The following is a 12,597-nucleotide window of genomic DNA, read 5'->3' as shown; positions in this document are numbered from 1 at the left end:
TAAGAGGCATGTAGACTGCATAAAATGTAACATAAGACAATGTAAAAAGGAGAAGCGATGAGAATGATGTGGTATGAAGTTGATATGTCAGATCTTGAAAGGTTACGTCGAGTGTTAACTGGTATGACTTGATTCAAATTCGTCTGTTGGGACAATCGCAAAATGTAGGCCTACGTACCAAACATCGCATTCAAATTGATATTTTTTGATACGATTGTTGATATACAATGTTATTTCCAATTCTCTACTAGTTGCTGACGATTACTCCTGACGAGTGTCAGCCGAAAATATCTTGGTTCATTTCAATATGAATATACCGTTCAATTGTATATTTTAAAGGTCTACACCAATGTTCCCTCTAACTTTTGACCAGTCTGCGCACACCCACCAACTTACTGCGCAGACCCTTGGACAACAGTGCGTAACTATTAAAATAGGTCATCACTTCGTATTTATTGTGCGCAACTTAGATTTTCTGTAAGCAGAGACCGTGTCAGCACTGCGCATTTGCGCACGTGCGCAGCTTAGAGGGAACATTGGTCTGCACCTCCAAGAAGCTCTTCAAATTGATACGCAATACTTTTCTGTAGAGCAGGAAGCTCACAGCTTTGCCAGTCTGAGGCATGAGTTCAATTTATGGTTTTACGTCAGTTGTTGGTAGCCTAAATTTCCAATCTTATTGATACGCTGTCGAGAGATCAGAAACGACGGTCGTTCCGGAAAGCATGTATTTCCGTATGATTGTCCTGGACGTAATTACGTCAGTTACAAATCTCGATTCTCATTGCCAGATTATCACGCCCTTCGGCAGATACGGTCCCGCGTGGTATACCTCAAGCAGAATTCGGTGGCATTGGCAGCAGCCATCTTGCAAAATGCAATGACTTGAATCATGATTTGACCCAAGTCACCTTTAATAATATTTTACTTAACTTGACTCGAATCACCTTAAAAAATCAAGTTACTTGACTTGAGGAGAGAGATAGAGAGACAGAGAGAGTCTTTATTTTACATCCAACGAAAATACATACAAACAGACGCCAAAGATGGTGATGCAGAAAATAAGCATGCGCAGTTGCACACCTGCGCAGTATTTGGTATCAGATAGGAATGATCGATACGACGTTGAAGGTCAACTCTTGAGTCTGATCACACACACTTGGGTCAAGATCTGCTGGACAATGACTCCAAATGACTTGTGACTCGAAATTAGTGATCTTTTCTTAATACTGCAGGGCACCATTTTTAGACCTTCTTGGTGCAATCAATTTTCGAAAATGAACAATGAATATTCGTGTTTTTGAAGAGCGATCCGCAGAGCAAAAAGTTGTTGCCGACCCCTGAAATACTGGTCAACCCGACATTGACCAGTGATATAAAAAATAACCGACGGGTTCTAGTAATTGCCGTTAATATGAAATCTATAACTCAGTCCCATCTCATCTCGGTTGTATTTAATAAGAACTTTAGTGCGACATTTGCGCTCAGCTTGTGGACAACCAATGATATATATACAATGATTGGAAACTACCGTGAGCTCTGCGTTTCAGCGTGTTCCTGGTCACGCTTCATCGCATACACAGTTGTGCTGTAAACAAAGGCTTCCTCAGCAATACTTCTTTGAAGAACTAGCGATGATATATATTTCGTTGGGTATATTTATCAGTGGCAATTAGCGTTGACGTGCTGAATAGCTTTAAAAGCGCATTTCTTTCTCGCGTCTGGCATTTTTTCTTCTGATTATGCTAGCGGACCGCTGCCATATAAACGTTGATTCACGTACACGTACTTCGTACCATAGCCTTATAAAGGCTATGCTTCGTACAGTCGTACACCTAGTTCACAAGATAAATTTCGCGCGTCATGCGCGTATCGTAAATCCAATTCACACATTGACGACTCGCAATTATACGCAATCCCCGTGATGTAGCCTTGTGACTACCAACGAGGCTTATGTTCACACAGTCGCGGACGTTCAACCTTTGTTGCAAGTGACACAACCTTCAATCCAACTTGAGGTGTCGCTTTTCCATCATATTCCTACATCAATAACATCATATATAATTAAATATCAAGCAGACGTAGTTTTTAAAGGAGTAATTCTAGTTATTTTGAGTACTCGAGTAGGTTTGCCTACTTCCGCGGGTGATTGTGTTTTCATACTACTCACCAAACAAAAACATCACAACTTGTTATTTTTCGGGGATATCTAGATCTCCTGAGTTTTGAAGGTTTTTGAAAATAGCACGCACATATTCAATGGCCATTTTGCGGCAGTCACTAAGCTTAACCCTGCAATTTCAAAAGTGACTATTCCAACTGACTCCGAGCGAACGACCAAATCTACTTTTAGAACTTTTCAAAAGTACTATACACATTTATATTTTCGCTACTTCTATTTGAACCCAAGTAAATCATTGTAGCAATACTTCAACTACTTCAGTAGCAACGCTGCATACATCACCCACCTCTGAAAAAAGTCACCTATCCATGATCATTCCACAAAATCTTGATGCCTTACAATACAGAATTGAATTTTCAGGATTCCATCATGTTATGTAAAGAAATCAGGAAGATACATACACTTCACAGATAGAACATTTACGAATACATAATTTAATCCTCAAATCCCTAATTCATGTGTATATGACCGAAATAATGATGCAGGCATTTGAAAAAAGTAACATTAATATGCAACTGTACAGAACTAGACCAATGCAAAAATAACCATGTGGACAACAAAAACAGTTTATGCGTGATTTGTTAAGCAATAACAGTGCTAGATATCAAATTTTGTCATCTTCAACCTGGGAAAAGTATTTGGATGATGTCCTTAATAATGCAGCAGTACACTCGCTTTCGTCGGCTAAAGAATGGCCAAATACGACCCGAACGATGCCGTATCTACTCTTGATGAAATCTGCCTTGTTTAGCTGTTTGTGCATCTTTGCTTGCTCTTGCCGGAATCATTGGTAGGATGGGGAACATTCTTTTTCCGTAATTTTCTATGATATCAAGGTGTCACCAAATTCATTAATATCTGTAGTGCAGAATAAGGATTCGGCTATTTGACCGTACCTGTCCATGGTTATTAAATGCATAAATGGCTATCGAGACTCAAGAATTTTTTGGTTTTCCAAGTTGCTGTTCCTTCAGCACAAGAATCTATCCAGTTTCGCATTTTAGGCAAGAAATCATTTTCCAGCCAGTCCAAGTGCGAATCGCCTGGACTGCAATATGGCTTAAAGTCGGCGTTGTAGCTGAACTTGGTTGATGTATTCATAATGTCGAACCACTTGTAAATACCTGCAAACCATGCAGAAGCTTCTTTACCGTCACCTCTCCTGCTCGCATAGTACGCGCAACACTATTAGACAGAAGCTGAGCTGCAAAAATCTCCCGCATCTTTGCCAAGCATTGCATACGAAAATGTGCATCCGTCAATTTGCCGCATCTCAATTCCGTCAGTTCAAACAGCCGTAAAATGCCGCCATCAAATAAATTTACCATCCTTGTTGAGAAGTTTCGTACCACCAGTGCGGCTGGCGTAGAGGTTGTTGCGTACGCTCTTGGAACATCTTGGGATTTGCACTGAGTCCATCAGCAACAAACGCAGCTACCCGAAATCCACAATCCACCAAGATGCCGACACATTTCCAGAATATAGGCCTACTCGAAAGTCGAAATGAAGCCACCGACTTTGTTGCGCAGTATGCCAAGGGTTTGGAAACAGACGTTACCAGGCCACTGGCATAAACTTGAAGAGCGTGTGTAGCTGGTTCATCATCATCTACATTCTACAGGTCTCGACTCCCCAAGATCAACGAATCCTACCATTCCGTCTTTCGTTGTACTGAACACAAATGCAAAAAAATCAGAAGTAGTTAGACACATGAAACATCACCGTGAACTGCATTGCTGAAATATTCGCGATGAAGTTTTCGACACAGCTATAAAGTCATGAGAACACAATCTAGCCAATTTACAGGCAAATTTAAGGTTGGAATTGCTCCAATTTGCATTAGACATTAAAACGAAACTCGTTTCATCAGCTTACCAGTCAACTACCATGGGAATAAAAATATATTGTCAAGGTAGCCCACCACTCTGTAGTGCTTATGCAATGATGAAGAGTAGGCTACGGTATAGAATCCTTTCCTCACCTTTCAACAAATCAGATGACGCGAATGAAGTTCGCAAATCTTCAAGTCGTCTTTTTTTGTACAATTGATCCAGCCACGATCTTGACGCATGCTCCTTATAAATTTCTCAAGGTTTTCCGCCGATTCATATTTGGCGCCAGTGCAAAAACGTTTTGCTGGAACTTTAAACAAATGCGCATTGGCAGAGGTTTTAGCACACCCTGGTATGCAACACTATCTCACATCTGACGCAACCAACTATTCATCAATCAACTATTAGTGAGAAAAAAGAGTTATAAATATTATAGTAGCCTTCAATAAAATTGCTTTCTGTTAAATGGGTCTCATCGAATTTTCAGGTTGGCCACCCACCAGCAATAAGATTACTCACAAAAGCATCTTAATCAGTTTCGCTTTCAAGATATCAGATGGCGTAATTGATGCTTACAAATGCTCGAGTCTCAATCTGTCCTAATTTTCCAAGCTTTTTTACGCTCATCCACAGGTGCAAAAACCTAAGCAGCTAGTCAGTACCTGAATATTGCGCATTGGCGGAAGTTTGATTAGACCTTAGTATGCAGTACTGTCTCACTATGCTCGCAAAACCTGTTTAACAATCAACCAACAAACGAAAAAACAGTGGAATAACTGCCAGCAAAGGTGATAGCAGTACTCCACCACGGTCAACATTACTCAATGAAGTGTATGCAGTCAACCTTATCCGCGCACACGCTGATTTCGGCGGGAGTAAACCTTACAGCGTTAGGGGGCGTGGCAGTTTCCAATCATTGTATATATATCATTGTGGACAACAAATGGATAACTTGTGCCAGTTGAGTGACTTTGTGTCCTCACTCGCTAGAGGCGATAAAAGCAAGTCGTTTCTATTAGCAACAGCTGTGAACTTTTCTGGCTTGCAACTTTTGTCGCTGATCGTCCAGTTTCAATCTGATTATATCGTATGTCCGTCTATAAGGTCCCCCACATTCCTTTTAATATGATGTGATCTCGTGCAAGTCGATTTCATTACCCTACTACATCCGCAGTCTTCCAGAATTATTTCCAGTACACTCGGATGAAAGCGACGCATCTTGAGTTGACTATTTCTCTGGCCATCACCCATCAGTCATGTAATTAGATTAATAAAATCACTGCAGCTGGAAGAAAAACCATCCCGGTTCAGCTCTTTAGTAGCGTGTTATGAAGCATAGCTGAATACTATAAATCAGCGCAAATATACTTCAATTTTATATCTTAATTGAAAAACGTAAGAAATTGCACACTCGTCTATTAACAGCAGAAATTAAACTTCAAATTTTGACTAGATTCAGAAATTTGGAACCTAATTTTTTCAGTACTAGGTTGTATTGCAATGTTGGGATCAAGTCACTACCTTCGAGTCACGAGTCATTGCACATTTTGACTCAAGTCAAGTCAATCGATTTTCGAAGGTGACCCGAGTCAAGTCAAGTCACTCGATTTTTGGAGGTCATATATTATGAACTATATTCAATTTCAATAAAACAAGAGGTTTGGCTAAGGGGAGAACAGATAACATAAATGGATATTTTGCTATTAAATTACTTTATTACTAGTTTACGACATCGTAAGCTGTAAGCTTCGATCACTTCGTTTGCGGTCAATTTATTTGTGAGAGAACAATGGAGGATCAGTAAAACACACGATCATTGAATGATTGGTCGCTTTCACGGGTTGCACCAGAGTTTCGCGAACAATCCGATCATATGGAAGATACAGTGATTTTAATCGAAACCGATCTTGATGACTTGAAATTGACTCATGAATTTTGGTTCGAATCACGAGTCAATCCATATTTCTGATACGCCAAGTCAAGTCATTTTAGCAAAGTGACTCAAGTCAAGTCATACAAAAAAGGTGAGGCGAGTCATCCCAACACTGTCTTATTGTAGAGTTTATGGTCTACTTAGGACATATATAATATGGTTTACATCACAATCCTGCAAGTGTTGTAGGCCTGCTGTTGTCAAATACGGTACCTAGGCTACGAAAGAAAGTTTTTGAAACAAATTCATGAAGTTTCAACAGTGCAAATTAGCGATATTTGGCAGTATAATAGATTCAAAATTAAGTTATAACGATATTCAAGACGATTTCGCCTTACAGAAATTTCAATAGAATCATGTATAACAGGTGTAATATCAAAAAAGTAAGAGTAAATTTCTCATTGAAATAAAGTTTCTAAAATTTGCTTATGACTTGCATGTATTTGTCTTCCTTTTATTTTGATTCAATGTTAATCATCATCATCAGTATGGAATTTGAATTGTAGTCTAGTGCAAAACTATCTGATATGACGGGAAATAAGAATGGCAAGTCAATGGGCCAGTTGAAAAAAATGGCGCCCCAAGAAAGGGCAAGGTGAGTGCTGAATAGGCAAGCGAGTAGGCCTAGTATCTAGGACTGACCAGAAAACAGTCAACAGGTATATAAGCACTTGCCAGTTACCTTCAACTACTTGAGAAATGTTGTCTAGTCCGTCGTAGGACTAATCAAGCATCGGTGTAGCCTATGTATATGAATGGTACAATATGACTATCATATTTGACATCAAAATGATATTGGGGTTATTGCTATTGTTTAATTAGGATTATTGCTACTGTTGAAGTTACAGCACAAATCAAACTCATTCCGAGTTCAAAGACGTATCATTTCTATCAGCGGCCTCGCACCCCATGACAATTTTCGTAGTTTCAAGTCCCAGTGTTCTCGAATTTGAGAATCACCGGTGCAAAGCGATGATCATCCGATCATATAGTTACAGGTATAGAAAAACTAGGAATTGACATCTTTTCCAGATTAGATTAGAATTAGAAACAATGAATCGCAAAAAACTTCGAAATTCAATTCAATTCCGAATTCGATCATAATACAACAAACATCAAGTTCAGTAGCCTACATATCTAATGAGAGTTGTTTCTCATTTGCACGATAATAGCAAGTGTCTACAGTAAGCTTGGCTTGTTTCGCGCTATAACACTTCTCCTGCAGCAAGGAGCAAAGAAATATTTCACAAATAATATTCGAATTACGGAATTTCACTCTAATGATACGAGTGTCAGCTGAAAATATTCGGGTTCATTTCAATATGAATATACTATTCAATTGTATATTGGAGTTCTGTACCTCCAAGAAGCTCACTGATGAGACAATTAGAAAATGATTTAGTTCTCCAGCTCTGTCTGCTTCTACATTTGTCCTTGTTCATTTCTTGTGATGATTCTAAAAACTCCATCCCACATGGCTAACGTATTCATCAAATATTGATGTTGCTCCCTTACTAAACGACTCAACAGATACCTTGCTTATCAAGACCCCAGCAAGGAAGTCTCCGATGCGATGGCACTATCACAGAAACGGATTCACGAAGAGAAAGTGTTACGAAATCGCGTGAAGGGCGAAAGGATGCCTGTGGAAGATAAAGATGAGATGGACAAACATGACAAGTTGATCGGACAGTTAAAGTAAGTCCTCACTGTTTGTATTTAAACTGATATTTCCATTTGCATCTGTTTGAATTGTGTGGATGCAGGAATAATTAGTCTACACATAGTTTTAGTAAGCTACCAAATTGAACTATTTGACCGGCCATAACAAACAGGAATCAGGTCAATGATTCGTGTATTTATATCCGAATCGGGTATTAATTTTGGTGATTCGAGTCATAGGGAGATACGAAATTTTACATTACATGTACCAAATTATATGGTAATTTTATAAACCAGAATATAGTTTTGATACTTTCTCCAAGTGTGGACTGTGGAAGCCTTGACACCGTGATTGGTTGCATCACAGCATACGAAACATGTAGTACAAAGCTATGGACGTTAGTGAAAATGATATATCCGTTAAGTGGAGATCAACCCTCAGCATTGTCACTGAGTGCAGTGAAACAGGTGTGGACGAAAAACGCAAAATCATCTTAAAGGGGCACTGCATTCTAAAAATGATGTGGTCTCAAATTGAAGGGCAAAACGAAATAAAAATTTTGGCTGCAGCCGTTTTCTTCAGAACGCCAACGTAATGGAGGTCCAAGTTATTAAAATTTCGATAGCAACTTCATGCTCCAGCAGTCATGCAGAGATCGAACTTTATATGGTTGCCAGTCGATGCTATGAAGGAATTATGTGCACGCCCTATGTTCTAAAGAAATAGAATACACTAGGCCCGATTTTGACATAAATCTCCTGACTGAACATATTCCGTTAAACGCGGTATCTAAACCACCTTGGCGTGTACAACATATTTCCTTCATAACATCGACTGACAACTATATAAAGTTCGATCTCTACGTGACTGCTGGAGCGTGTAGTTCCTATCGAAATTTCAATAACTTGCAGCTCCATTACGACGGCGTTCTGAAGAAAACGTCTGTGGCCAAAATTTATATTTCGTTTTGCCCTTCAATTTGAGACCACATCATTTTTAGAGTGCAGTGCCCCTTTAAATGTGGTGGAGAATTGGCATGCCATTTTTATGGCCATACATATTTGAACTTTCCAAACAATCCAAAAGTAATTGTGTGCCTGCAACCCTGTATTGATGCGACGCATACGTGAGTAGTAACAGTGGCTAGTTTGACCACGTCTGTACGAGATGCAACCGCTGATTGGAGATCAGTTGAATTGAAATGTGACTGGTATTTCAGAGCTGCTGAAGCAAGAAACCGCATCCGCGTTATGAGGTTGCGATATCAAGGCATGAAAGCTCACGAAGTGAAGCATCTGATCGCTTGTCAACCCACTTCCTTGAAAGGTATGTAGTGCAGTATTCAGTTGATTCCATTTGTAATTGTGGGTGGTTTGTAAATAGGATGTACTGAATCTTACACGGGTCATCAAGAACAGAGTATTTCTACTTTTCTGCAGGATTCGTAAGTTTTGGACACTTGATCACATGGTTGTAATGACTTGAATCATGACTCGACTTGAGTCAGACTCGAGTTGCGATTTTCTGATGACTCGACTTGACTCGAGTCATTTTCTCAAAACACGGAAATGACTCGACTTGACTTGATGACTTGCTCATGACTCGGACCAAGTCATATGACTCAAATCTCAGACGGCCAAGACCGACAGTTTATTGTAATTTCGAAGAATAGAAAAGTAACCACCCTATTGGGATTTCGTCTATTGGTAGTGGTACTTGAAAATGCTACCATAAACCGTTGAAAGCGAGGAAAATTAGTATATTTTAAATGTGAACCATTCGATATCACCGAACAGAGGTATAAAAAATGGCTTTGAACAAGACTTCATCTCTAAACCGAGCAGTGAACACATTGACTTGGACTCAACTCGAGTGATAATACCATGACTCGGACTGGACCCTCTGCTCGCTGACTTGGAATCGGACTTGACTCGGTGGGGAACTAAAAATGACTTGACTTGACTCGAGTCAAAACTATAAAAGTGAGATTGACTTGCGACTCGGAGCCTTGTGACTTGATTACAACCCTGCTTGCTCATGTGGTTGTGTTGTAATCAGGGCTGTGGAGTCGGAGTCGGTGGGAAAATACTGACTGGAGTCGGAGTCGGAGTTTGTGAGAATGACCCTGACTTCGACTCCGACTCCAACTTCTCTATCATGAAAACATTTGCTTTCAAACAATTTTCAATATAATTTTTATGTTCCACCAATCACTGTTATTAATAACCATACAGATCAGGTGCGGCTAGCCCGTGGCACGCAGGCCAAATTTGGCACACGAGAAGGTTAGGTGTGGCCTGCAAGGTAATTCTCGAAATTATTTATGACATCAGGTACAATTGCAAGGCCAACCAAAATTTGATTAGCATGACCGCGAAATTTGATGATGACTAAAACAACAGTTCTGGCGCATTGACGTATCCAGGGGCCAGCCACATTTATCCCAGATCTTCGTACATGACCATAAAGTAGAATATTTCATAGCAGATTTATTTGACTTTAAATTTTTCTTGGTGCTTCGCATGATTCATTGTCACTAGATTTCTTGCATTCAGTATTTGAGCCCCCTTCTGAAAATTATAAAGACATATTATTCACGGAATTGAGTCTAACTATATTCGCAATTGGGAGATAACGTGTCGTCCAACACGCGGCTTCGCTTGTGCACTCGCAGCAAGATCGTCGACAAAACATTTGCACAAAATGATAGAGGCATGTTCACTGATACCATCGATTTTTCTATGTCTAAACGTCGAATATTCCTGTCCTTGCCAAATGAGCCCAGTATTATACAGATGCGACCCCCAATGTACCTTAGCAACATATTTATTGATATAGCCTAATTCAGTTGTTATCTTGCAAAAATATTTCGCGCTTGGCGCGACCAGGACCTGATTGCGCACTGCACAGTTGCATGACATATTGTTATCAATTTTAGAGCGTATTAATATAAGTCTTGTTTGCAATGTTACTTAATTCGGTTCGCTCCTATCGACGACTAAAAAAAGGTTATCAACATTCCAGTTGCCCGCGCAATGGTTCCTAAATCTCAGGTGTCCCTTTTGCCGAAAAAGTTGCCCACCCCTGATAGATAAAATGAGACATTACTTGCAAATTACAACTCAGTTGCAGAGGGGAAGAAAATCGCAAGATGCTTTTTCACAATGCAGTCAAAATTGATGCAATTTTTGGAATTATACCATGATACTGTGAAAGAGAAAATGCATCGGCTGGTTTTGTAAAATTGTAAAATTGATGTAAATATGACCAAACGATCCTTCCCACTTGGCAAAATTAAAAATATTCGTAGTGTAGCTTAGCTGTTTGGGTCGAACAAATGATTAAGAAAGACTGCAAGTACCAATCCTTGAATACTTGATTAGACTAGATATAGGCTGTGGTCTTTGACTGCTTAACTAAATTCCATTTATGACCAATGTCTATTAGTAGTAAGAGTGTTTGTGCTTGTAATCAGGATAGTGTTCAATGACAAAATTAGTAAGTTCAATTTCTTTATTAGTTGCTGACTCATACACAAGAGTTACACTTGGATTTTGTATCTACATTTTTATTATACAGGATTGGATATCTGCCATATTTGAATGATTCATACATTTCAGGATATTAGAGAGTTCATGTTATAAAAACTTGAAAAAGGAAGGATATTTAGCAAATCTTTCTTTCGTGTTAATTGCATAGTGGATAATTCGAGCTGTGCCACAATGAAACAATTTAGCATGCCACCGTTAATCATATGTTTGCATATGTTTAACGGTTGTATGATAGTCATTCAACCGACAATGTGGCATATTATTTTCGAAGTAAATTGGTAATAATGCGTGGAGTCGGAGTCGGTACGTTTAAAGACCCAGGAGTCGGAGTCGGTACGTTTAAAGACTCAGGAGTCGGAGTCGGTATATTGAAAATGCGTGGAGTCGGAGCCGGAGTCGGTGGTAAAATTTACCGACTCCACAGCCCTGGTTGTAATAGATTACTTCTTCTCTAACATTTTAGGAAACGACTTACTTTTTCCACTGTCGATTTTGAAAAGTAGAATGCACCTTTGTCATAAGTCTACATACGTATGCGTAAGAACCGCATGAAAGAACCCTGTTACTAGGGTTACCATATGTCCTCACTTGAAAGGATTTGCCCTCCTTTGTCAGGAAATCGAAAATGTCCCCAAGTTCGTCTAAGCGTCCTCGAGTTTGGGAATTCGTCCTCCTTTACAGCTTTGACAGTCAGGCCACTTGGCAGGCACAACTAAAAGCCATAAATGAAGCGAAATCTTGAGTGGTGTTCAGGCGTTTCATTTTGACCGGAATTAGTTTTAACATGTCTTGGGAATTCACTTTTACTTGTAATCGAGTAGATATTAACAGCATTAGTCCCACGCGAGCAGCAACACTGACTATACGTTGACCACCTCTTCAACGTTTCACCTTTTGCAGCCCTGCGACTTGAAGCCCTCGTTCCTCCTGGCATTGAAACTAGCAATCCGGGCGACACGTTGGACAAATTACAACGGGCCAGGGTGGAAAAGATATTGGAAGACGAAACTGGGATCGCTACCAATAGAAAGTTGGACTGATTCGCTCTGCCTGCGTCACACGCCTTTGTTCAAGTCTGCATATCAACTGACTTTCGAATGTTCGACAACGCATTGTGGAAGCTCTTGTTACTGTGAATGCAATGCGGCTGGATGTGTTTCTTATTTGATACTTTCACTGTGTACGAAGTCATTTTTAATGAAATGCTTTATTCAGCCCGGTGGATATATTATATTTTGACATGTTTCACAACCACAGACTTATCTTCTCATTCCGACCTTGAATCTAGCATGTCCGTTCAATAAGGTTGCAATGGACTCGACTCGAGTCACTTTGTGTGGTAACTCAACTTGTACTCAGTCATTGAAAATGACTCGTCCAAGTCATAAGACTCGAGACAGATCGGGCTAGAAGAAACCTACGAATCGAAGGGGTCA

General features: G+C 39.7%; 1 protein-coding gene across 1 annotated transcript in view; it reads left to right on the top strand.

Annotated features, from left to right (window-relative positions):
* Positions 1-12,412, top strand: part of LOC145440598 (protein LKAAEAR1-like) — a 245,280-nt gene extending 232,868 nt beyond the window's left edge. Inside the window, exons 2-5 of the mRNA XM_080318253.1 lie at positions 6,435-6,542; positions 7,478-7,645; positions 8,830-8,936; positions 12,062-12,412. Coding sequence (XP_080174379.1) covers positions 6,475-6,542; positions 7,478-7,645; positions 8,830-8,936; positions 12,062-12,201 — 483 coding nt within the window. The 5' untranslated portion in view covers positions 6,435-6,474 and the 3' untranslated portion in view covers positions 12,202-12,412. The remainder of the gene's footprint in view (positions 1-6,434; positions 6,543-7,477; positions 7,646-8,829; positions 8,937-12,061) is intronic.
* Positions 12,413-12,597: the final 185 nt, after the last annotated feature.

This window comes from Botryllus schlosseri, chromosome 6 (genome assembly GCF_051294905.1).
Source record: "Botryllus schlosseri isolate E-star chromosome 6, Bs_hap1, whole genome shotgun sequence".
Taxonomy (NCBI): domain Eukaryota; kingdom Metazoa; phylum Chordata; class Ascidiacea; order Stolidobranchia; family Styelidae; genus Botryllus; species Botryllus schlosseri.
The sequence above is the reverse complement of the archived record's forward strand: the minus strand, read 5'-3'. Positions and strand labels throughout refer to the sequence as shown.